A 24,131-nucleotide genomic window follows, 5' to 3' on the forward strand; every position below is an offset into this window, starting at 1 on the left:
AGCTGAGGAGAATTTTTTCACCCAAAGGGTGTTAGGAGTCTGGAAATCACTGCCTGAAATGGTGATAGAGGCAGAAACCATCGTCGCATTTAAAAAGTACTTGGATATGCACTTGAAGTGCCGCAACCTACAGCGCTAATTGCTGGAAAGTGGGATTAGGCTGGAAAGCTGTTTATTGGCCGGCACAGATGCGATAGGCTGAATGGCCTCCTCCTATGCCATAAATTTCTATGATTCTATGAAATAAAGAACTTACATTTATATAATGACTTATCATATCCTTAGGATGTCCCAGTGTGTTTTACATCCATTGAATTAGTTTTGGTGTAGTTACTGTTGGTATATAGGCAAACATTGCAGTCAAATTGAATACAGCAAGATGCTATAAACAACAAATGAAATGAACATCTAGGTAATTTGTTTTTGTTGAATTTGATTGAGGGAGAATTTTGTTAGAGGACACCAGGGAGATTCTCTACTCTTCTTCAAATAGTTTTGTGGGATCTGTTTCATCAATCTGAACAGACAGATAGGATCTCAATTTGACATGTCTCTCGAAAGATGCCATCTCCGTCAATGCAGCACTGCCTTAGTACTGCATTAAAGTGTCCATTTGGATTCTGTGCTGAAGACCTGGAGTGGGGCTTGAACCCCAACCATCTGACTCAGATGTGACCAACCGAGTCTATATGATGTTTTAAAGTACACAGTAATAGCAACACAGAATTATAATACCCAGAAAGTTAGCTAAGCAAGAGAAGAAGATGACTAAAGACAGAAGACAACAACCAGGGCTAACAACTTCCTGCAGACGTCTCCAGAAAAAAAGCCAGCACATTGCAGAAAAAAGCAAGAACTACCTGACATCTATACATAAATGATCTGGACTTAAGAATTGAGCAAATAATATCAAAATTGCTGTTAAGCTTATTTGGTGCATATGGCAAATTGTGACAAGGCAAAGTCCTTCACTCTCCTTTCAAGCTCACCTCCTTGATCTCTTGGCAGCAGTGGTTCAGTTCTATCTTGCCTATCTACTTACTACTAATGATCTTATAGAAAGTCTTTTTATATTGCCCTTTATATTTTAAGTTAATTCTCTCTCATAGTCCTCTTAGTCTTTCTACTATCTATTTTTCGTATGCTCTTTATATTTGTTCTGACTTTCATTTTTAATAGCGGTCCTGTAAGGACTAAATCCTTCTTTTTTTAGGTCCAAATTTTATCTAATCTCTTAATTCATCTATGGAACCCCAACCTTCAATGCACTCCCTTGGTCACCTTCCTCTTGCTTTCAAAAGCCTTCTTAAAAATCCTTCTCTTTGACCTTGCTTTTGCACCCTCCCCCACCCTTAATTTTCCATTGTCTTTTTCTCCTGTTCAATTTTCACCTTTCTCTGTCCTGTGAAGTGTTCACAGATGTTTTTATTTACATGAGATTAGCTGTTGTCCAATGTATTCTTCTTCTGTATCTTTCTCAAAACATGAATAAAAAGACATTTTTAATAAAAATTGAACATTTATTTATCTTTCATTCTCATTACCAGCATTGAAACATTATTTTAATGAACTTATAATAGTTCATTAAATAACATTAATTGACAATGACAATATTTGTGTGTTCTTAAGTTATGAATAAGGCTAGTAATATGACATGGAATACATCTCACAACAAATCCAGTGATTTTATAACCTACCATGACAAGCATGATTTTGCCTATAACTAGAATGATTCTTATAAATTTCAAGATCCAGCATGACTTCCATGCAAGCATTTGTTTCTGATATATTCAGATGGTAAAATTCAATCTAAAATACAGCTCTCCGAATCATATAAGTTGTCATTGTCACTTGTTTATGTGATTGTATAAGTGCACTGTCAGCTTGGCCAATGGGTAAACAGTGCACCAGTTTTAAAAATGCTCTCACTCCGGCCACCACCTATGTGCTGAATGATTTTTTGGCAAAATTTCCCATAACAAATTACTATGAGATCGTCAGGGATAACAGAGAAAAATTGACCTAGTTGTCAGAAAGTTATATATTTTGGTTCAGTTGTCTCCTGAAGTAACTCATCTAGAACTACTGCCCTCTTGTAGTGGCAGCAGAAATTGCTTTATGATAATTGACTGCAAATTATTTTATCCACTTGAAACATCTAAAACAAGAATGTAATAATTGTTATCTTTGTCTACCCTTGTTCCTGTGTCGAGTTCTTGACACTCTTTTGGCTACCTGTTCTCTGAAATGGAGTCGGATTAATCTTTTTTTTCCTAACATCATACTCTCATTCCTTCTTAGGAGTTTTTCCTAGATCATCCTTGTCTTTCCCTTCGCTCTTTTCAATCTTATAATTAATGCTGTTCTGAGAATTGGGATCCTGGCTCCTATATTGTTCAGGTGCATTCAATAGCTCCAATTTAGAGCCTGATGGAGTTGCATCTGCAGCCAGAACTGATTTATTGGAAGGGTCAAGGCCAAATCTGGGATTGATTTCATGCCGATACTTCTTACGTGTGGCAACAGTTATTTGGTTGCAAACAAGGTAAATTATTTCAATTAAATTTAGAATAAGTGACAGACAAGACACAGCCAACATGAAAATAATGAAGATGGTCTTTTCTGTTGGACGTGAAATATAGCAATCTACATGATGTGGACAGGGATTTCTGTTACATACATATACGGGCTCCAACGAGAAGCCATATAGATACCATTGACCCATAATGAAAGCAACTTCAAATATAATTTTACACAAAACATTTAGTAAGTAGCTGAATAATAGGATCCCTTGTATTTTTACTTTTCCATTATTTACAACATACTTTGTTTCCTTCTTGACCATTCTTAACATGGTTTTGGGTTCATCGGTTGCTCTTGTTTTTCTTTCTATGTGGATTACATGTAAAGCATGCCCAAGATAAACCAAGGTAGGGGCTGAGACAAAAATGATCTGAAGAACCCAAAAGCGAATGTGGGAGATCGGAAAAGCTTTATCATAGCAGACATTTTCACAACCAGGTTGGCGTGTGTTGCAAACAAAACCAGACTGTTCATCACCCCAAACCTTCTCTGCACCAGCCCCAAGTAGTAAGATCCTGAACACAAACAATACAGTGAGCCAGATTTTTCCAACCACTGTAGAATGTGACTGAACTTTATCCAGTAGTCTTCCAAGAAATGTCCAGTCTCCCATTCTTCAAAAATAATATCTGTCAAATTAAACACACACTGAATTATAAATTTGAAACAAATCACCTAAGTTATTATCTAAATGATAATGTTGTACTGCTTCTTATGGTCCTGGGGGGTGAATTTCTGCAGGAATTGTCTCACTCATCCGTCATAACTTCAGCAGTGGAGCTACGGAAACTCTGGAAAAATGGGATGAACAGAGAACCGAGAGGCTCTCTGTGAAAATTCATCCCCCGGAGTACTTTCCACACAAATGTAAACATGCCTTTGAATTCTTAAAACCTTTACAATTTATATGTAACCTTTAACGTAATATCAAAAGCAATTTTATAGAATTAAGAGATAAACAGTCAAAAAGTTTGATCTTAGGAGGAAACAAATACCATTAATGCATCAAAACAATCAACAAACAAAAAACAATTTAACGACAAATAGTTGTTGTTAAAATAAAAACACCCCTGATGTGAGGGAGACTTTCAATTGCTGGCCATCTGTTTCTCACCTGAAAAACAGTGGGAGATCAGGAGAACCCCCACAGAAAATCTACCCCAACATTGTTTTCTGATCTGTTTTTGACTGAACATTGTGTTTGTGCCATGATTTATGCTGTATCAAACTATCACCTCTCTTATACATTGTGCTATTTGTATTGAAGCAAAGGGATATGTTAAATGGAAGAAGCATTTATTATTAACATGACATAAGGTAATTTCCCTTCAGTATCTCAGAGCTAATCCCCACGATTAATAAAATTAAGTTTTGCCTGGTTTTAATACTGGCAGATATCTAAAAAGCAAGGGAGAAAAATTATGCCTGAGTGATACACAGTGATCAAAGAATAGTTGCATTCAAGGACAAAAGACAAAGACACTTTTTGCAAATTAATATTAAAAATGGGGCTATAAATTGGGCCATGTAACACCCATTTTGTAGGCGCTACATGGCCTCCACTCTTCTAGCGTGATGTGCGCCGGACACCATCTTGGTAAAGGTGTTTGCGCACATGCAAATAATGAATGCTGCCAGCATGTAAAGTAAGGAGAATATGCATTAGACCAGTGTGCAACACTGACTTAAAGGGACAGATGCAATTTTGGAAATCAACAATCCAGCCAATGCACTGTCTTAACTTTGCACAGCTGACCAGGTCGTAAGCAGCCTGGAGGACCCCCACCAACGCTTCTTTAAAGGGATCATGCAGGATTTACAGGTTTGTTGCTGGATTATTGCTTCTGGCTGCTGATGCATTTGTACTTTTTTTTGGAGGTCTCCTATACTTGAATGCTAGGACTAGGGGACATAGCCTAAAAATTAGAACAAGGACTTGCAGGAGTGAAGTTAGGAAACGTTTCTACTTGCAAAGGTTGGGAGAAGTTTGGAACGCTCTTCTGCAAACAGCACTTGATGCTAGCTCAATTGTTAATTTTAAATCTGAGATTGGTAGATTTTTGTTAACCAAAGGTATTAAGAGATATGGGGCTAAGGCGGATATATGGAGTTAGGTCACAGATCAGCCATGATCCCATTGAATGACGGAACAGTCTCAAGTCTAAATGTCCTACTCCTGTTCCTATCTCCCTATGTTCCTATAATAAAGATTCAATATTCTACACGGAGTGGGCTGGCTAGCAGGGGTGGGACAGGAATACTGTCATCCTGAGAGAGGACAGCAGGTTCATGTGCCATGGAGCCACTCCCACTTGCTGCCTCCTGTTTTGCGCCACTTTCTCCTGCAAGAAAGCGGGACGTGTGTCGGTGAGTCTCCTGCAGGATGTTTGGGTGATGTGGCTGTCATGATTGAATAGCTGCCAGTGTGTACAACCTGTGAGTTGTGGGTGTACAGCTTGCAACAGTGATGATGGGCTCCATTTTAGCACCCGCTATCGGGTGCGTTCCTGACGGGGGGGGGGCTCCGAAAATCGGGGATTCCCGGGGCGGGGCGGGAGCCCGGCTCCAACCCGCCCACTTCCGGGTTCCCCACAGACGCGCCGACCTGCGCGCGCAGCCCCCGCATGTGGGACTCCCGCAGGTAATTAAAGCCAGTGGGGTGCCACTTGAGAGTATTTACCTTGCTATTTCAGGTCATTAACAGACCTGATTAAGGGAATATGTCAGGAGGGGTGGGATTTTAGAAACAACTGGGACTGTTTCCTGTACTGGGGGAAACACTCCCAGTTGAAATGGACGTGCTGCAGCTGTCAGCCTGTGGCAGCTGCAAAGGTCTATTTGACAGGTGGGGGGGAGGGGAGACCCTCACTCATTGCAGGAGGCCACTCTGTCACTTGGGACAAAGTTTGGCCTCCACCACCCTCCTCCTGACAATCAAATTCACCAACTTGCACACTTACCCCAGGGTCCAGAGACATGTACCTACCTTGCCGACCTCCTCAGATGTACATCTTCCAGATAGGGGCCGCCGTAGCTGCAGTCATGACCTCCTCAGAGGGCGAACAGCATCACCGGCCACGCCGTCCACCTCTGACACGTGGAGCTCCACAACACAGTGCTGTGACACATCCACCTGCACAGCAGGAGGGAGGGCAACGGCAGAGAGAGATGCGTCGCAGGGGGCACTACCCTCGCCACAGGGTCCACAGACCGAGGCTCAGCTTCCTGGACCTCTCAGAGCAGCAGTGCACATGGAGGCTCAGAGTCACTCGACATATAGTCGTGGACATCTGCAGCCTCCTTCATGCCGAGCTGCTCCCGGCTAGCCCGAGCATCATCTTCTTACCTGTCGCTGTCAAAGTCACCACTGCCCTCAACAACTTCTCCTCCGCATCCTTCCAGGGTGCCACCGGGGACATCGCCGACGTCTCTCAGTCGTCTGCACAAAAGAGCCCTGCAAATACACCTACACCCACTCTGCAGTGACACAATGGGTGGCATCAGGTGTGGGTCTTCATTGTGATCCTCAGGAAAGGGCATTATTGCACAAACCAGACAAGATTCGCAAAGATGTGGCAGTAGTGGTGCCAATATAATATGTAATGTGAGTTGATCAGAAATTAAATATAAGTAAAAACCGTGACAAACCCTCAAACACCCTTGTGCATCCCCTTCATGCTCACAACACATTTGCCTTACGTTTCCTACTGCACATATGTCATGCATGCCCTGTGGCTGCAGCACAGGTACTGGCAGGTTGAGTGAGGCTGACTGTGAAAGAGATGCATGAGAGGGGGAGTATGAGATAGAGCCATGAGATTGTATGAGGATTGGGTTGAGTGGAAGTGGCGGGATGAGTACTGGTGAGGTGAGTAAGTGCAGGTAAGATTAGGATGAGATTTGAGTGGGTGTGAGGGGTGATGTGACAGAGTAGTGTTGGCAGTGCAGAAGGAGATGTGGGGTGGGGGCTGTGATGTGGCAGATGGAGTGTAGGGGAATGAGTAAGTGTACTCACTTTGGCTGACCTACTTAGGCCATTGCAGCGCCTCCTGCACTGTATGCAGGTGGGCGATATGTTGGTGGTGCAGGTGACCTCCTCTGCCACCTCAAGCCAGGCCTTCCTGGTGGCAGAGGCAGGCCGCTTCCTCCCGCCCGCCGGGGGTAAAATCTCTGTCCTCCCCCTCCTCCTCACCCCATCTAATGATACCTGGAGTGAGGTATCATTGAACCTGGAAGCAGCCTTCCCCCTAGGCTGCTCCATGCTGTATTTTTTCCTATTTGTTGCAGGGAGGGAGCGTCCGATAAAAGGCGGGATTTCAGAGCGCTGAGAACAGCTGAGAGGAGCCGAGCCGAGCGGAGGGAGCGTCCGATAAAAGGCGGGATTTCAGAGCGCTGAGAACAGCTGAGAGGAGCCGAGCCGAGCGGAGGGAGCGTCCGATAAAAGGCGGGATTTCAGAGCGCTGAGTGCAGCTGAGAGGAGCCGAGCCGAGCGGAGGGAGCGTCCGATAAAAGGCGGGATTTCAGAGCGCTGAGAACAGCTGAGAGGAGCCGAGCGGAGCTGCGACCGAGTTCGAAGTGACGTCAGGAATCAGATCGGGACGCGACACAGGGGAGGCACCTGATTGGTGAGTAGGTTCAGGTGAGTATTTCTACTTATCTACAGTAACTAAAGTAAAAGGAAAGGGAAGGTCTGCAGGTCTTATAGGAAGTAGCGTTTATTTTTTAGTGAATCAAGGTCCCTAGTGTAGTTAACATTCTCTAAATTGAGAACAATTTAAAGGAGTAAACTCCTTAAAGGGAGTGGTAAGTAGTTTTTCTTTCCTTTTTTTTTCTCTTGACACTGTCGTTGTTCTTAAGCTAATTTAAGGGTTAAGTCATGGCAGGAGATCCCAGCGCCGTGTCATGTTCCTCTTGTGGGATGTGGGAATTCAGGGATCCTTCCTGTATCCCTGATTCCTTCACCTGCGGGAAGTGTGTCCAGCTGCAGCTATTGTTTGACCGCTTGACGGCTCTGGAGCTGCGGATGGACTCACTTTGGAGCATCCGCGATGCTGAGAAAGTCGTGGATAGCACGTTCAGTGAGTTGGTCACACCGCAGATAAAAATTACTGAGGGAGATAGTGAATGGGTGACCAACAGACAGAGGAAGAGTAGGAAGGCAGTGCAGGGGTCCCCTGCGGTCATCTCCCTCCAAAACAGGTATACCGTTTTGGATACTGTTGGCGGAGATGGCTCACCAGGGGAAGGTGGCAGTGGCCAGGTTCATGGCACCGTGGCTGGCTCTGCTGCACAGGAGGGCAGGAAAAAGAGTGGCAGAGCTATAGTGATAGGGGACTCGATTGTAAGGGGAATAGACAGGCGTTTCTGCGGACGCAACCGAGACTCCAGGATGGTATGTTGCCTCCCTGGTGCAAGGGTCAAGGATGTCTCGGAGCGGCTGCAGGACATTCTGGAGGGGGAGGGTGAACAGCCAGTTGTCGTGGTGCATATAGGCACCAACGATATAGGTAAAAAACAGGATGAGGTCCTACAAGCTGAATTTAGGGAGTTAGGAGTTAAACTAAAGAGTAGGACCTCAAAGGTAGTAATCTCAGGATTGCTACCAGTGCCACGGGCTAGTCAGAGTAGGAATGACAGGATAGCTAAGATGAATACGTGGCTTGAGAGATGGTGCAAGAGGGAGGGATTCAAATTCCTGGGCCATTGGAACCGGTTCTGGGGGAGGTGGGACCAGTACAAATTGGACGGTCTGCATCTGGGCAGGACTGGAACCAATGTCCTAGGGGGAGTGTTTGCTAGTGCTGTTGGGGAGGGTTTAAACTAATGTGGCAGGGGGATGGGAACCGATGCAGGAAGTCAGTGGGAAATAAAGTGGTGACAGAAACAAAAGGCAGTAAGGGAGAGTGTACAGAACATGACCGGACAGATGGTCTGAGAAAGCAGGGCAAAGACCAAGGGAAGACTAGATTAAACTGCATTTATTTCAATGCAAGAAGTCTGATGGGCAAGGCAGATGAACTCAGGGCATGGATGGGTACATGGGACTGGGATGTTATAGCTATTACTGAAACATGGCTAAGGGAGGGGCAGGACTGGCAGCTCAATGTTCCAGGGTACAGATGCTATAGGAAAGATAGAGCAGGAGGTAAGAGAGGAGGGGGAGTTGCGTTCTTGATTAGGGAGAACATCACGGCAGTAGTGAGAGGGGATATATCCGAGGGTTCGCCCACTGAGTCCATATGGGTAGAACTGAAAAATAAGAAGGGAGAGATCACTTTGATAGGATTGTACTACAGACCCCCAAATAGTCAACGGGAAATTGAGGAGCAAATATGTAAGGAGATTACAGACAGCTGCAAGAAAAATAGGGTGGTAATAGTAGGGGACTTTAACTTTCCCAACATTGACTGGGACAGCCATAGCATTAGGGGCTTGGATGGAGAGAAATTTGTTGAGTGTATTCAGGAGGAATTTCTCATTCAGTATGTGGATGGCCCGACTAGAGAGGGGGCAAAACTTGACCTCCTCTTGGGAAATAAGGAAGGGCAGGTGACAGAAGTGTTAGTGAGGGATCACTTTGGGACCAGTGATCATAATTCCATTAGTTTTAAGATAGCTATGGAGAAGGATAGGTCTGGCCCAAAAGTTAAAATTCTAAATTGGGGAAAGGCCAATTTTGATGGTATTAGACAGGAACTTTCAGAAGTTGATTGGGAGAGTCTGTTGGCAGGCAAAGGGACGTCTGGTAAGTGGGAGGCTTTCAAAAGTGTGTTAACCAGGGTTCAGTGTAAGCACATTCCTTATAAAGTGAAGGGCAAGGCTGGTAGAAGTAGGGAACCTTGGATGACTCGGGAGATTGAGGCACTAGTCAAAAATAAGAAGGAGGCATATGACATGCATAGGCAGCTGGGATCAAGTGGATCCCTTGAAGAGTATAGAGATTGCCGGAGTAGAGTTAAGAGAGAAATCAGGAGGGCAAAAAGGGGATATGAGATTGCTTTGGCAGATCAGGCAAAGGTGAATCCAAAGAGCTTCTACAAATACATAAAGGGCAAAAGGGTAACAAGGGAGAGAGTAGGGCCTCTTAAGGATCAACAAGGTCATCTATGTGCGGAACCACAAGAGATGGGTGAGATCCTGAATGAATATTTCACATCGGTATTTACGGTTGAGAAAGGCATGGATGTTAGGGAACTTGGGGAAATAAATAGTGATGTCTTGAGGAGTGTACATATTACAGAGAGGGAGGTGCTGGAAGTCTTAACGCGCATCAAGGTAGATAAATCTCCGGGACCTGATGAAATGTATCCCAGGACGTTATGGGAGGTTAGGGAGGAAATTGCGGGTCCCCTAGCAGAGATATTTGAATCATCCACCGCTACAGGTGAGGTGCCTGAAGATTGGAGGGTAGCAAATGTTGTGCCTTTGTTTAAGAAGGGCGGCAGGGAAAAGCCTGGGAACTACAGACCAGTGAGCCTGACATCTGTAGTGGGTAAGTTGTTAGAGGGTATTCTGAGGGACAGAATCTACAGGCATTTGGAGAGGCAGGGACTAATTAGGAACAGTCAGCATGGTTTTGTGAGAGGAAAATCATGTCTCACGAATTTGATTGAGTTTTTTGAAGGGGTAACCAAGAAGATAGATGAGGGCTGTGCAGTAGACGTGGTCTACATGGACTTCAGCAAAGCATTTGACAAGGTACCGCATGGTAGGTTGTTACATAAGGTTAAATCTCATGGGATCCAAGGTGAGGTAGCCAATTGGATACAAAATTGGCTTGACGACAGAAGACAGAGGGTGGTTGTCGAGGGTTGTTTTTCAAACTGGATGCCTGTGTCCAGCGGTGTGCCTCAGGGATCGGTGCTGGGTCCGCTGTTATTTGTTATTTATATTAATGATTTGGATGAGAATTTAGGAGGCATGGTTAGTAAGTTTGCAGATGACACCAAGATTGGTGGCATTGTGGACAGTGAAGAAGGTTATCTAGGATTGCAACGGGATCTTGATAAATTGGGCCAGTGGGCCGATGAATGGCAGATGGAGTTTAATTTCGATAAATGTGAGGTGATGCATTTTGGTAGATCGAATCGGGCCAGGACCTACTCCGTTAATGGTAGGGCGTTGGGGAGAGTTATAGAACAAAGAGATCTAGGAGTACAGATTCATAGCTCCTTGAAAGTGGAGTCACAGGTGGATAGGGTGGTGAAGAAGGCATTCAGCATGCTTGGTTTCATTGGTCAGAACATTGAATGCAGGAGTTGGGATGTCTTGTTGAAGTTGTACAGGGCATTGGTGAGGCCACACTTGGAGTACTGTGTACAGTTCTGGTCACCCTATTATAGAAAGGATATTATTAAACTAGAAAGAGTGCAGAAAAGATTTACTAGGATGCTACCGGGACTTGATGGTTTGACTTACAGGGAGAGGTTAGACAGACTGGGACTTTATTCCCTGGAGAGTAGGAGGTTAAGGGGTGATCTTATAGAAGTCTATAAAATAATGAGGGGCATAGATAAGGTCGATAGTCAAAATCTTTTCCCAAAGGTAGGGGAGTCTATAACGAGGGGGCACAGATTTAAGGTGAGAGGGGAGAGATACAAAAGGATCCAGAGGGGCAATTTTTTCACTCAAAGGGTGGTGAGTGTCTGGAACGAGCTGCCAGAGGCAGTAGTAGAGGCGGGTACAATTTTGTCTTTTAAAAAGCATTTGGACAGTTACATGGGGAAGATGGGTATCGAGGGATATGGGCCAAATGCAGGCAATTGGGACTAGCTTAGTGGTATAAACTGGGCGACATGGACATGTTGGGCCGAAGGGCCTGTTTCCATGTTGTAACTTCTATGATTCTATGAAACCTTGATCACATTAAAAAAATCAACAACAGTAAAGCAATGTAATAAACCACTTAAAACAGTCTGCTACACTGCCCACTCACTATAACAGCAATTGTTTTGAACTCAATTTTGCATATTTTCTGATTTTTATTGTTTCTCTTTACAAGTGATACAGCACAAAAATCAAAGCACTTGTTCACAATGTCTGTATAAATAAGTAACTTAAATCACAACTTTATTCCACACCCATTAAGGCCCGAATGCTGTGTGTTGTAATGCTATTAACCACTGATTGTGCTGTTTTGCCATCAGCAGTAACCCAACACAGATGCATTTTCCATGTAATATTTAATTGAATCATAACAGAGCACCTCACATTGAATTAATCAACAATAATGTTAAGAATTAGTTGGCAGGAGGTGAAGATGAAAATCTGACCCTCATCTCAAAAGAAGTTGAATTGTATCTACGCAAAAACAAAAGGAAGCTCCTAATTTAAGCTCTGAACTATTTTAATAAACAAGAGAAATAAAAAAATCAGTAGAGCATCAAACAGGGAAGTCAAGACAAGAGTGCTGCAGGTGAGTTATTGTCAAGACATTTTAAATTGTGTGTTAAATGTCTGGCTAAACTAAATATGACAGAGGCTGATATCTCTGTAGCTCCTCCACTGAAATTGAATTTTTTCAAGCCTGAGGAATGGACAAACTTGAAAAAGCTTTGGGAATGTGTCAAGTATAGCAGATAGAGTGGAAAATTAGACAAGTATACACAATGATTTACTGCACAGATGATAAAGCAGACGATATTCTCACAGGAATCAACCAGACAGACAGTGACAGTGAAAACCATGACACGATGATGGGAAAGTTTAACGGACATTTCATCAGCAAGAAAAATGTGCTTTATGCAAGGGCTAAATTAAAGCAGCAATGTCCTTGCTCAAAACAGTCGATTCACCATGAGCACCACAAACTGCAGCATCATTGATACAAACACAGAGGGGGCAATTTTCAACTGTCGGACACACATTTTTTGCCTGGAAAAAGAGAGGCTAGCAGTTGAAAAAGCGCAGGAGCTGGCTGATTTCCCGCCCTCTCACAACCGGCGAGCAGCAGCGAAGTGCTTGTTTGGCACCCATGGTTTACCGGCTACATTCAAATGAGGCCCAAACCCGAAAATAGTTCGGGCCTCCTGGCGTCAGCTTTGGGTGGGTAATACAGCTGCATTACCGAGTTTGAACCCTTTTCGGATGCAACTTGAAAATCCACCCCTCTCCCCCTCCCCCCCCCCCCCCCCCCCCCGTAGACAAGAAAGTCCACAATTCAAGCGCAAGAAGAATTATAGTACATCTAGCAAATATAATAAATGCAGGTGACTGGCCCACAGCAGGGAGAAGTGACCAGCCATAAATTCTGGTCTCAATTTTATAAAAAGAATATAGAGGCACTGGCAAAGGCGCAAATAACATTCACAAAGATGATACCTTAACTGAGAGATTATATCTATCAGGAATGACTGACCAGGCTGGGGCTCTGTTCTCTAGAAAAGAGATGGCTGAGAGATGACCTGATAGAGGTCTTTAAAATTATGAAGTGGTTCGATAGGATAGTTGTAGACAAGGTATTTCCACTTGTGGGGGAGACCAGAACTGGGGGTCATAAATATAAGATAGTCACTAATAAATCCAATAAGGAATTCAGGAGAAATTTCTTTACTCAGATAGTTGTTAGAATGTGGAACTTGCCATCACAAGAAGTAAATGAGGCGAATAGCATGGATGCATTTAAGGAGGAGCTAGATAAACACATGAGGGAGAAAGGAATAGAAGGATACGCTGACAGGGTTAGATGAAGTAAGGTGGGTGGAGGCTCGTGTTGAGCATAAACACCAGCGTAGACCTGTTGGGCCAAATGGCCTGTTTCTGTGCTGTAAATACTATGTAATACTATGCAATAAATGCCACAAACGTGGAAAAGTTGGGCATTTCACAGCTGTATATTATTCAAGCAAATGATTAAAACAAAATGCCGCCAATTCTATCATTTGGCACAAAACGGGCAGTCAACGGGCAAAGCGGGGCTGGCAATGGGCCGGAGTATTTGTGTGGGGCCAGGAGGAGGATTCCAGCTCCTTACAGCTTCATAAATGAAAGATGGAAATGGTATTGGGCCGTTTTTGAGCAGCTTCCAGTGGTCACTCACTGCCTGGTACAAATGGGCGGATGTGCATGGCCATTTGCAATCGGGGTCTTATGTATCCATGATTTACACGTTAGAAGTGGCTTCCCTCCTGAAACAGCTGGATGATCCGGCTATCCATCTGAAGGCCCCTACCAAAATGGGAGCAGCTGGATCGCCAGTGTACTCGGGGCGGTAAGTGACCTGATCCCATTTTCATGGTGCTGCCACCCTGCTTACATCAAGATGGAAAATCAGCCAGGCTTACTTATCATCCACACTCGATTTTTCTCTATGCTCTGTACCCAGGCCATCCAATATGCCCAGGTGCAGAAATAGGCAAACAGAATGAGCAGTCACAGTGCAACAGCAGACTGTGAAATGAAACTCTAGTAATAGTGATGCAGGTGCACAAAACAACCAAGGTGTCAAACCTAGATCTAGAAAGATTAGATATTGCAAGATATTCTAAATAAGAGCTTATGTTCTAGCCCAAATGATTGGATGATTATGTTACAAGGGGATTTTGTAAGGTTGCAACTAAAGCTAAGAGTAGCAAACTTCCATCTTTAGACAATATGTATACAGTCTGTTATTACAGTGAGTGTTTAATATATTTACAGTATGATATTTTGGTGTTGTCGCTGCAGTTGTTTATGGCGAAAAGAGCTGAAATTTTGTGGGAACGTGCCTGCCCAGGACCTCTGCCACTAACCTAACCAACATTCGCAGGGTCAGGGATAGGTCCCTTGTTTTGTATGTGAATTGTGGGAGTTCATGCCATTAGGAGCGCATCGAGCGCATTTGCCTGACCCATATGCTGGAAAGTCTGGTGCAACTTATCCATTCCAGGATGGGGGTCCAGTCTCCCGGTAAATGTGCTCCACTGACCACCTTTGTAAGAGGCTGCTATAAAATATACAGGGGGAAAAATTGGATAGGGGCTGTTTTTGGGCGTTGGTAGCGTGATATGCTATTACCCCACGCCCAATGACCCCTGCACGGGCAGGACGCAAGTTTCGGCCCACCCGAGGACTTATGAGGCCTTGCAGGTGGAATCAATGCAATTCGCAGTTTCCACCACGAGTGGGAGCTCAATCTCTTAAAGGGAGGATGTTTCTTCGAAATATCTTAAAGGTAGCTGGTACCTGTTATTTGCTGAATATAACAGCCTGCTGTCTGCATAAAGTTTGAATGGAGATCAGACATCACACATGTAAAACACAGATGCAGGTCCCATCCCTATGTTTACACACTGTTGAGTTATGTTAAAAACATTGAATAAAGGTTGCACACTACTAAATCCCACATCCTCCAATCTGCACGCCAGACCTCACCAATCTACCGATCTGAGTTGGTACCAGGCCTGCGAGAGTGTGTGCACCAAGGTTCTCTGCTGATGGACTAGAGACCCGCCAGGCATATATCCAAAAGGCAGTGGGAGGCAGCGGGGGACGAATTCAGTGCCAGGCACACTGCATCATGAACATGGATGCAGTGCAGGAAGAAGTTCAATACTTTGACATAAGTGGTCAAGGTGAGTGAGGTCAACTGTCAAGTGGTGTCTCCTACCAACTGCACCACGCACTACACCCCCCATCACCCACATACCAACAAACTCTTTTCATAAGTACTCAACTCTTCCAACCAGATGCTTCCTCTCACCCTTACACATTACCACTGTTGCGAGCTGTCCACTCACAACTCACAGGCCACACACACTGGCAGCTATTCAACTGTGACAGGAACATCACCCAGACACACATCCCGCTTTCTTGCAGGAGAAGGTGGCGCATATCAGGAGGCAGTGGCATTTAGCCCCTCGAGCCTGTTCCACCATTCAATGAGATCATGGTGGACCTGTGAGCTAATTCCATATACTCGCCTTAGCCCCATATCCATTAATACCCTTGGTTCACAGAAATCTATCAATCTCAGATTTAACATTCACAAGTGAGCTAGCATCAACTGCCGTCTGCAGAAGAGCGTTCCAAACGTCTCCCACCCTTTGCGTGTAGAAGCGTTTCCTAACTTCACTCCTGCACGTCCTGGCTCTAAATGTTAGGCTATGTCCCTGCATCCTAGTATTCAAGTCTTGGAGACCTCCAAAAACAGTTACAAATGTCTCGGCAGCCAAAAGCAATAATCCAGCCACTAACCTGTAAATTCTGCATGGTCCCTTTAAATAGAGCTGGTGGGGGGTCCTCCAGGCACTCTGAGACACGTTCAGATGGTCGGGGTTAAGACTGCGTTAAGTTGAGCGTTAAGTCCCAAATTGGTGTCTGTCACTTTAAATCAGCGTTGCACACTGATTGAAGCCATTGGGCCCGATGTTACCAGGGCTGCGGGTTCTCGGCGGGGGGGATATCGGGCGCGTGGGTAACGCGCCCGGCGAAATCAGTCAGCTCCCCGCGCGATCGTAGCATAATTGGATGCACTTACCTGCTCCTCCGAGTTCCCCACTGCTGATCTGCGCGTCGGGCGGGCTGCACATGCGCAGTAAGATCTGTCAGCTGGAGGAGCTCTATTTAAAGGGGCAGTCCTCCACTGACTGATGCTGCAACAAACAGAATAAATCACAGCATGGAGCAGCCCAGGGGGAAGGCTGCTCCCAGTTTAATGATGCCTCACTCCAGGTATCAATACATGGGATGAGGAGGAGGGGGAGGACAGAGATCTTCGCCCTGGCGGGCGGGAGGAAGCGGCCTGCCTCTGCCACCAGGAAGGCCTGGCTCGAGGTGGCAGAGGAGGTCACCAGCACCACCAACATATCGCCCACCTGCATACAATGCAGGAGGCGCTCCAATGACCTCAGTAGGTCAGCCAAAGTGAGTACACTTACCCTTTCCCCTACACTCCGTCTGCCACATCACCGCCCCCACCCCACATCTCCTTCTGCACTGCCAACACTACTCTGTCACATCACCCCTCATACCCACTCAAACCTCATCCTCATCGTACCTGCACCTACTCACCTCGCCAGTACTCATCCCGCCATTACCACTCAACCCAATCCTCATACAATCTCATGGCTCTATCTCACACTCACCCTCTCGTGCGTCTCTTTCTCGGCCAGCCTCAATCAACCTGCCACTACCTGTGCTGCAGCCACAGGGCATGCATCACATATGTGCAGTAGGCAGCGTAAGGCAAACGTGTCGTGAGCATGAAGGGGATGCACATGGGTGTTTGAGGGTTTGTCATGGTTGTTACTTATATTGAATTTCTGACCAACTCACATCACATATTATATTGGCACCATTACTGCCACGTCTTTGCGAATCTTGTCTGGTCTGTGCAATAATGCCCTCTCCTGAGGATCACTATGAAGCCCCACAACTGATGCCACCCATTGTGTCACTGCAGAGTGGGTGTGGGTGTATGTGCAGGGCTCTTTTGTGCAGACGGCTGAGAGACGTTGGTGATGTTCCCGGTTACACCCTGGAAGGATGCGGAGGAGAAGTTGTTGAGGGCAGTGGTGACTTTGACAGCGACAGGTAAGAAGATGATACTCGGGCCAGCCGGGAGCAGCTTGGCATGAAGGAGGCTGCAGATGTCCACGACTACTTGTCGAGTGACTCTGAGCCTCCGTGTGCACTGCTGCTCAGAGAGGTCCAGGAAGCTGAGCCTCGGTCTGTGGACCCTGTGGCGAGGGTAGTGCCCTCTGCGACACATCTCTCTCTGCGGTAGCCCTCCCTCCTGCTGTACAGATGGATGTGTCACAGCACTCTGTTGTGGAGCTCCACGTGTCAGAGGTGGACGGCGTGGATGGCGAGGCTGGTAATGCTGGTGATGCTGTTCGCCCTCCGAGGAGGTCATGACTGCAGCTACGGCGGCCCCCATCCGCAAGATGTACATCTGAGGGGGTCCGCAAGGTAGGTACATGTCTCTGGACCCCGGGGTAAGTGTGCAAGTTGGTGACTTTGATTGTCAGGAGGAGGGTGGTGGAGGCCAAACTTTGTCCCAAGTGACAGAGTGGCTTCCTGCAATGAGTGAGGGTCTCCCCCCACCATCTGTCTAATGGACCTTTGCAGCTGCCACAGGCTGACAGCTGCAACAGGTCCATTCGAACTGGGAGTGTTTCGCCCAGTGTGGGAAACAGTCCCAGTTTGCTCTAAAATCCCACCCCTCCTCACATAATCCCTTAATCAGGTCAGTTAATGACCTGAACAACCCAAATAAATAGGTTCAAGTGGCATCCCGCTGGCTTTAATTGCCTGCGGGATTCCCACCAGCAGGGGCTGCGCGCGCACGCCGGCGCGTCAGCGGGGAACCCGGAAGTGTGCGGGTTCGAGGCGGGCTCCGGTCCCGCTCCGGGATTTCCCAATTTTCGGGGCCCCCCGTCAGGAACGCACCCGATAGCGGGTGCTGAAATGCTGCCCATTTTCTCCCTACTTTACATGATTCCAGCATTTGTTATCTGCGCCTGCGCTAACTCCTATACCAAGATGGCGTCCGGCACACGTCATGCTGGAAACGTGCGTGCACATCCAAGACGCCATCTTGGATGACAGAGAGGCCGTGTGACGCCGAAACAATGGGCGCTACATGGCCCAATTTAGCGCACATACTTTTTAAAACTCTATTTTTCATCACCATTTGATGGCATGGAACACCCGGTCCTGGGAAGCGGCAATAACAGCCCGGAAGTTTCCGTTATGTAGGGTAAAGGCCATATAGCTGCCTGCTCGCCCTCCAGTCTGGCCCGCAACACATACCCTTTAAAGGCACCAATCTCGGCCTTCAGTAGGATAGCTGGTCCAATCTTCAAGGTGCTTTTGCCCCTTTTAAGTCACTTGACGGTTCTTCTAGTACTGTAGTTGCGTCCTCACTGCAGCAACATTGAGATTTTCCTCTTCACACTGGTGGGCTCCTTCTTAGCAGTAGGAATCATGCCACGGAGGCCGTTGTGCATCTCTGATGAGCTCCAACCTTGAGTAATGGGTTGGAGTCACGGTGGATTCTGAGGGATTGGCAGAAGCCCTGCACCATGCAGCACTTTGCCCCAGTTTACTTTGCTTTCTTTGGTTGTTATTTCCTGCTGGTTTAAAGAGAAATTGCATTCTAACCATCTGGGTAATATTTCCTAAGTGAGATCATGGTTGCTTTAAATAGTGTTTCCAAAGTGTGTTGTAACAGGCTCATTTGCTGCTAAATGATGTTTGTCCAGTGAGATCTGGTACTGTGCTTTCATGGTATATTTTATGCATTATTTATTCTAGATCATTCATAGACAATATGGAGCAGGTGGGCCAAATCTGACCTAACAGACACCAATCTGCTGAGCAATTCAATCATTCCTAAAATCCCAGGCTGGTGTACACATGCTGATTCTGGGCACAGAGTCTTAATGGTGCTACAACCTGTGACACAGAGGAAGGTTGCTCCATTAATATCAGATGTGTGATTATACCTCAAATTACCTCGGTACGTCCTCACAACAGTCCGTAATCTTAAAACTCACCTGTTTTAAAACTGCCACAGATGCTCAGACATCAAAGAGGGTAGAAACTTAAAGAAAAACTACTGAGTTTAACACAATACAGTTGTGCTTTTATTTGTGCCTTTAGAATATTGATCGTGATATGAAGAGGTAGTAAAAAGCGCAAGCAAAATGTTTTGCTACAGAGTTGCTACTGCAGGGAACAGGATGCAGGGAGTGAAGCTGCACCACGTGACTTGAGATTTGAAGAGTGGTTGTTACACAAAATTAGTAACAGGGAGGAATTTAACGTTCGAGAAGACTATTATTTCATGGGTCTCACGCTAGAGGTTAGAGGAAAGTATTTGCAGCTTTGACTATTGAAAGGTACTTCAGTGAAACACAACTGCATGTATAAGCCAGACTATTTTTCTAATGTTTAAGGCAGTTTGGATACTTCTATATAAATTATTTAGATATTAATTTGTACAGGGGTGGTTTTATTTTTTTAAAATTTTTTAAATTGGACTTAAAAGAATATCCAATTAGGTAAGTGAATCTCTTATTATCGTCACTGTTATTTTGTCACCGGTGTCAAGCTGCAGATGTCTGTCGATGTCTAATTAGAATCTCCTCAGCCTGTTTAGGTACAAAATGATGATCATGTATTTGGAAGTAGAATTTCAGTATTAGCAATTCCAGCACATACAATACCAAATTAAAGCCGGCTAGTCTCAAGAGTCAAGCTACACAGTTCATGCTGAATTTATTATTCACTCTGAGCCCCATCTCATGCTAAATATTCTGCAATGTTAGCCTGTACTTTTAACCCATGAAACTCTGAAAACGAATTGGTACCTTACTAACAGCTGTTCATAAATTATGTTTGCCAAAAAAATAAATCTTTCCCAGGTAACATTTTCTTTTACCTAACCAAATATTTTCCTGCAATAAATTTGTCAGAGAATGTTTACTTCTCCCCAATATGAACTCTGATTCTCCTCACTTGCACGTGCCAGACAGTGTTATGCTGTGCATTTGAAAGATGATAATGTGGAAACAACTAGATTTTACGTTTGTTTATTTATGTATGCAGTCCATGGTATCATAGGTCAAGTTAGAGGTGACAGTTTTGCAACTGAATCATTATTTGAATTTGAAGAAACTTTCTGGTTTTCACAGTTTTGCAAAACATTGTCTCCTAGAGTGGATACTGTTGAAGGTGAGCGCAATTAATTTTAACCCTAGAAGGAGTACAGTAAATTTTTGAGCAAAATAAAATTGGAATTTTTGTAAAGAGACAGCCTTGCCCCCTGTAAAGTTGTTGGGACAATTTTTTTGCTTTTGTGTTAAAAAAAAGCAATATAAGAATAATCCACATGACATTACTGTGACATTAATGGCACCGAGTTCATTTTTCCCTCATTTTCTCCCATTCTTCTTTCTTTACTTTTGCTGGGTTACAGTTCCATGGATCCTTGTAGCCCTCCAGTAACTTCCCCAGCCATCCTTCTTTATGAGTGAGCCATGATAGTGTGTGTCAGAAGGCACTCAATTGTGGAGGGAATCACAAACGAACGCAGTCTGGTTCTTACCCGTTGTCCGCACACGCACATTATCCCGTGTAGGTCAACAGACATAAATCAGGAGTGGAAATCCTGGCTGATTTTGCCCCCGCCCTAAACCAGGCAATTAACCTATTTCCTACAGGCTTGTTCCCTCCACAAAACAGTGCCACCCTTCAATCTTCTCTTTGCAAATGTTTCCTAACTTACAGCCCTCCCCCGCCCCCGCCCCCATCTGCATCCATATTATGCTTCTTAATCAGAAGGATCCAGCCTTTGGACAACACTGTAAGATGGCCTCATCAATATTCACTGGTCAACCTGTCCGTTCTTCCTCTCTCTTCCAGGTAATTGGTAAACTCATCCCTTTAGGAAGCTTCATTGTAAATGAAAACACTACAATTTTAATCCAGATCACTTAGCTGGATGTCTGGCATTATAGTGCTTGGCAAGCCCTGTTCACTATAATTTATGCCAAAACAATGTTATATTCCACAGTGTTTATTATTTTAATATACAACAAAACATTTAATTTCCAATTGACACAGTGTATGACTTGTTGAAAACAGTGCTATGTTACAAACTAAACTCAGTATAACATTGCTAAATTGAATTGTTTGGAATAAAAACAAAAGCTAAGCTTGTCGTTGCTTGTGTCGGGAATGTGGCACAGCATTCTGAAAAATTACAATGCAATTGAAATGAATCACAATTGTAACTGTTAATTGGATCATGTGATTTTTATCAATTAGTGTTAATTGTATTCAGGTGGTGTGTGTCATTTGGGGACTCTCTCGTATCCTTTTTATATGAGAGCTTATCCAGGGTGTGGTGTGTGTGTAAGGGAAATCTCTGTGAATAAAGGCTTGGAAGCAACTGAAAACTGGGCTCTAGTATTCTATCCATCACCACCTAGCTGTCCAGTTTATTACAGTAACATCTACACAAAAATGATTGTATTCACTCAAAAACTTTATTTTTAATATTTGATTATTGTATATTGAATTAATAAGCATTCAATTCTTGAGTTGAAGGGGAGAAAGAGCAATACATTTCAAGGATCAAGGAGGTGGAATTAGAATGCGATTCTGGTGGAAGGATCTCAGTTGGGGCAGAACTTGGATCTGCCAGGGTTCCACCCCTTGTAATTTTCCAAATGAACTGTGCTTTAGGGGAGCTGGGCACTTCTGTCCACCCTGTTGTAACTAAAACCAACTCTGGACTCGTGTCTGGGAGTTTTCGTGGGCTATTCTCGGAATTCTGCCCAGCTTGACTCTGATAGGCCCAGCAAGACAGTCCTGTTCTGGGCCTTAAGAAAGCCCCATGAATGCAGAAGACAAAGGTATTCCACCCCTCAGTTCTGCCAAACCCAGTTCCCCCATGAAGTGCAGCCAAACTGCAGGACTCCCTCCATTAGTCCCAGGCACCAGGACACACTCTCTAGTGCTACAATACTACAATACTTAGAAAGCAATGGAAATGAAAATTGGGAGAGATCTATAACAGACAGCTGAAACAATATCGTCCGTTTTACACTATCACCCAAAGTTAAAATTTCCCTCATTAAATCTTCCCAATGCGTTTACAATGTTGCTAACACATAGCAAACAGAGGATCACTTTCCATTTACATTGCACGCATAACCTTTTTTAAAGATTGTATTTTAAAGGATGGCAAGAATCTGCAGCACTTTGGCACTTCAACATGTGTAGCGAGTCGCTCTCAGCCACTCTCGTGCACTGTGTAACAGCTGAAGCAACAATGGCAGTGACCTGGGGGCAGATTGTCTGCCACACTCTTAGCTGGTGAGGTAGTGCATGGAGTGAGGAGAGGATAGGAACATGAGTGGGACATTCAGCCCCTCGAGCCTATGCTGCCGTTCAGTTAGATCATGGCTGATCTGTATTTTAACTCCATTTACCGCCTTGGTTCCATATGCCGTAATACCACTACATAACAAAAATCTATCAATCTCAGTTGTGAAATTTTCAATTAATCTAGCCTCAACAGCTTTTTGAAGAAAAGGAACATATAAATAAACAACCTATTTTGAAAGGTACAGTGTGGTGCCAGTTTTTTCATTTATGCAACTATAGGGTTGCTATGGTACAGAGTCTGTGCTAATGCATATCAGGTCGGCCTAACGTCGGCTTAGCAAAATGTACAGTGTAATCTGACAGTAAGGTCATGCCATTTTGGCTTCACCCATGTTGCAATATAACTGCAGCTGGTGTAAAGCAAAGCTTAAATGTTACCACCTAAGAACCTTTTAAAGATGTTTGAATTTTTCTAATGTTGGCACAGAGCTGATGTTCCTGTCAACCCTCTGATAATAAATCCAATGTCCAGTGAGCCATCTGATAACATTTACTGTTCTGCCAACTCAGCCAACATTAGAATCCAACTGGCATTTGGATTCTGGTGAGCAGAACTCCGCATATAAGTGTGAATGCATAGCACTCCTCTTCCAGATGAGAGACTGACACTGTTTGACTCAGTGCTGATGGCCTTTCTCAGTAGGCACTAGTCTCAAACTAGGGCCTGTAGCATAATGGGATGTGCAGTACAATTTATATCAGGTTAATTTGAAAGTGATTATACAGAACAGATTTGATCCCCAGTCTATGCTGAGTTAGGTGATCTCATTTGGGGCAGTGATAGGAGCACCATAAGATGCTACAATTGGCCTCAGTGAGCCAGGGTTAGGGGAGGGGAAAACCGGCTAAGATTGATCAGTATCCAGAGACCATTATGGAAAAGGTGAACATGTGTGCTCCGGGCGAGGACAGGATTAGGGTCGGTTGTAGTGCCCCCACCATTGAGTGGCCTGCCGACACTCACAATCATGATTCACACGTGGAACAGTAAACCAGCAAGGGATCAACATCTTCAGGAGAGAGAAGAAAAATGAAAATGACTTGATTATGAATTTAGTAATATAATTAATACCCACAGTACTTTTAAAGATGCATGAATTGCCCTTACATTTAGAACAATGTCAAATTTTCCTTAGAGAGAATGTTGAAATTCAAAACGACCAAAATAATATTTTCCACTTACTAAATAAAAATCAAGTCAAAGAACATGGTTATTTTAATATTATCAAATTATAACTGAATCACTTACCTGTTTTAAATATCTCCGAGTAAAACAAGACAATCTGCTTACAACAGCATAGAATGATCTAAGCGGTGCAGGTGCTCAAATATAATGCGAGGAAAAACAGGGTATTACACAAGAAATTCAAATGTTTACTATTCCAAAATATTGTAATCACAAGGTTTATTTGCCTTTGCTCGACGGAAACCAAGGTTACATTCTTGGTCATCCATAGTGATAGAGCATCTGTTTCAATAAGTATGTAATAATAATCCTATTTAAGAATTATAAAATGCAACATCTGGATGATTTTAGTTTTGTTTATTGGGTGAAGAATATCGGTGACCATATAAAGCACTCCCAGTCACAGAGTGAGTAAACTTTCCTTTATACTGTTATAACATTTCCGAAGAGAAACCCCAACTACACCAGACTGACATTTTAATTT

General features: G+C 44.4%; 2 protein-coding genes across 3 annotated transcripts in view; one reads left to right on the top strand and one right to left on the bottom strand.

Annotated features, from left to right (window-relative positions):
* Positions 1 to 24,131, top strand: part of hsdl1 (hydroxysteroid dehydrogenase like 1) — a 73,123-nt gene that overhangs the window by 4,134 nt on the left and 44,858 nt on the right. The window lies entirely within an intron of this gene.
* LOC137321862 (gap junction Cx32.2 protein-like) lies at positions 1,647 to 23,753 on the bottom strand. 2 transcript variants are annotated; one of them, XM_067984658.1, is made up of 2 exons: positions 23,711 to 23,753; positions 1,647 to 3,212 (listed from the first exon to the last, which is right to left on the bottom strand). In XM_067984658.1, the coding sequence occupies exon 2, from the start codon at positions 3,194 to 3,196 to the stop codon at positions 2,288 to 2,290; it is 909 nt and encodes a 302-aa protein (XP_067840759.1). In that variant the 5' UTR covers positions 3,197 to 3,212; positions 23,711 to 23,753; the 3' UTR covers positions 1,647 to 2,287. The 2 variants fall into 2 exon arrangements, 1 of the variants encoding a protein (XP_067840759.1); XR_010962914.1 differs by lacking the exon at positions 1,647 to 3,212 and adding an exon at positions 18,570 to 18,635 and having other exon boundaries at positions 23,711 to 23,744.

The sequence above is a fragment of the Heptranchias perlo genome, chromosome 5 (genome assembly GCF_035084215.1).
Source record: "Heptranchias perlo isolate sHepPer1 chromosome 5, sHepPer1.hap1, whole genome shotgun sequence".
NCBI lineage: Eukaryota > Metazoa > Chordata > Chondrichthyes > Hexanchiformes > Hexanchidae > Heptranchias > Heptranchias perlo.

What these genes read in the sequence shown, in the direction of transcription:
- LOC137321862 (XM_067984658.1), bottom strand. Translation starts at nt 3,196, where the DNA reads ATGGGAGACTGGACATTTCTTGGAAGACTACTGGATAAAGTTCAGTCA.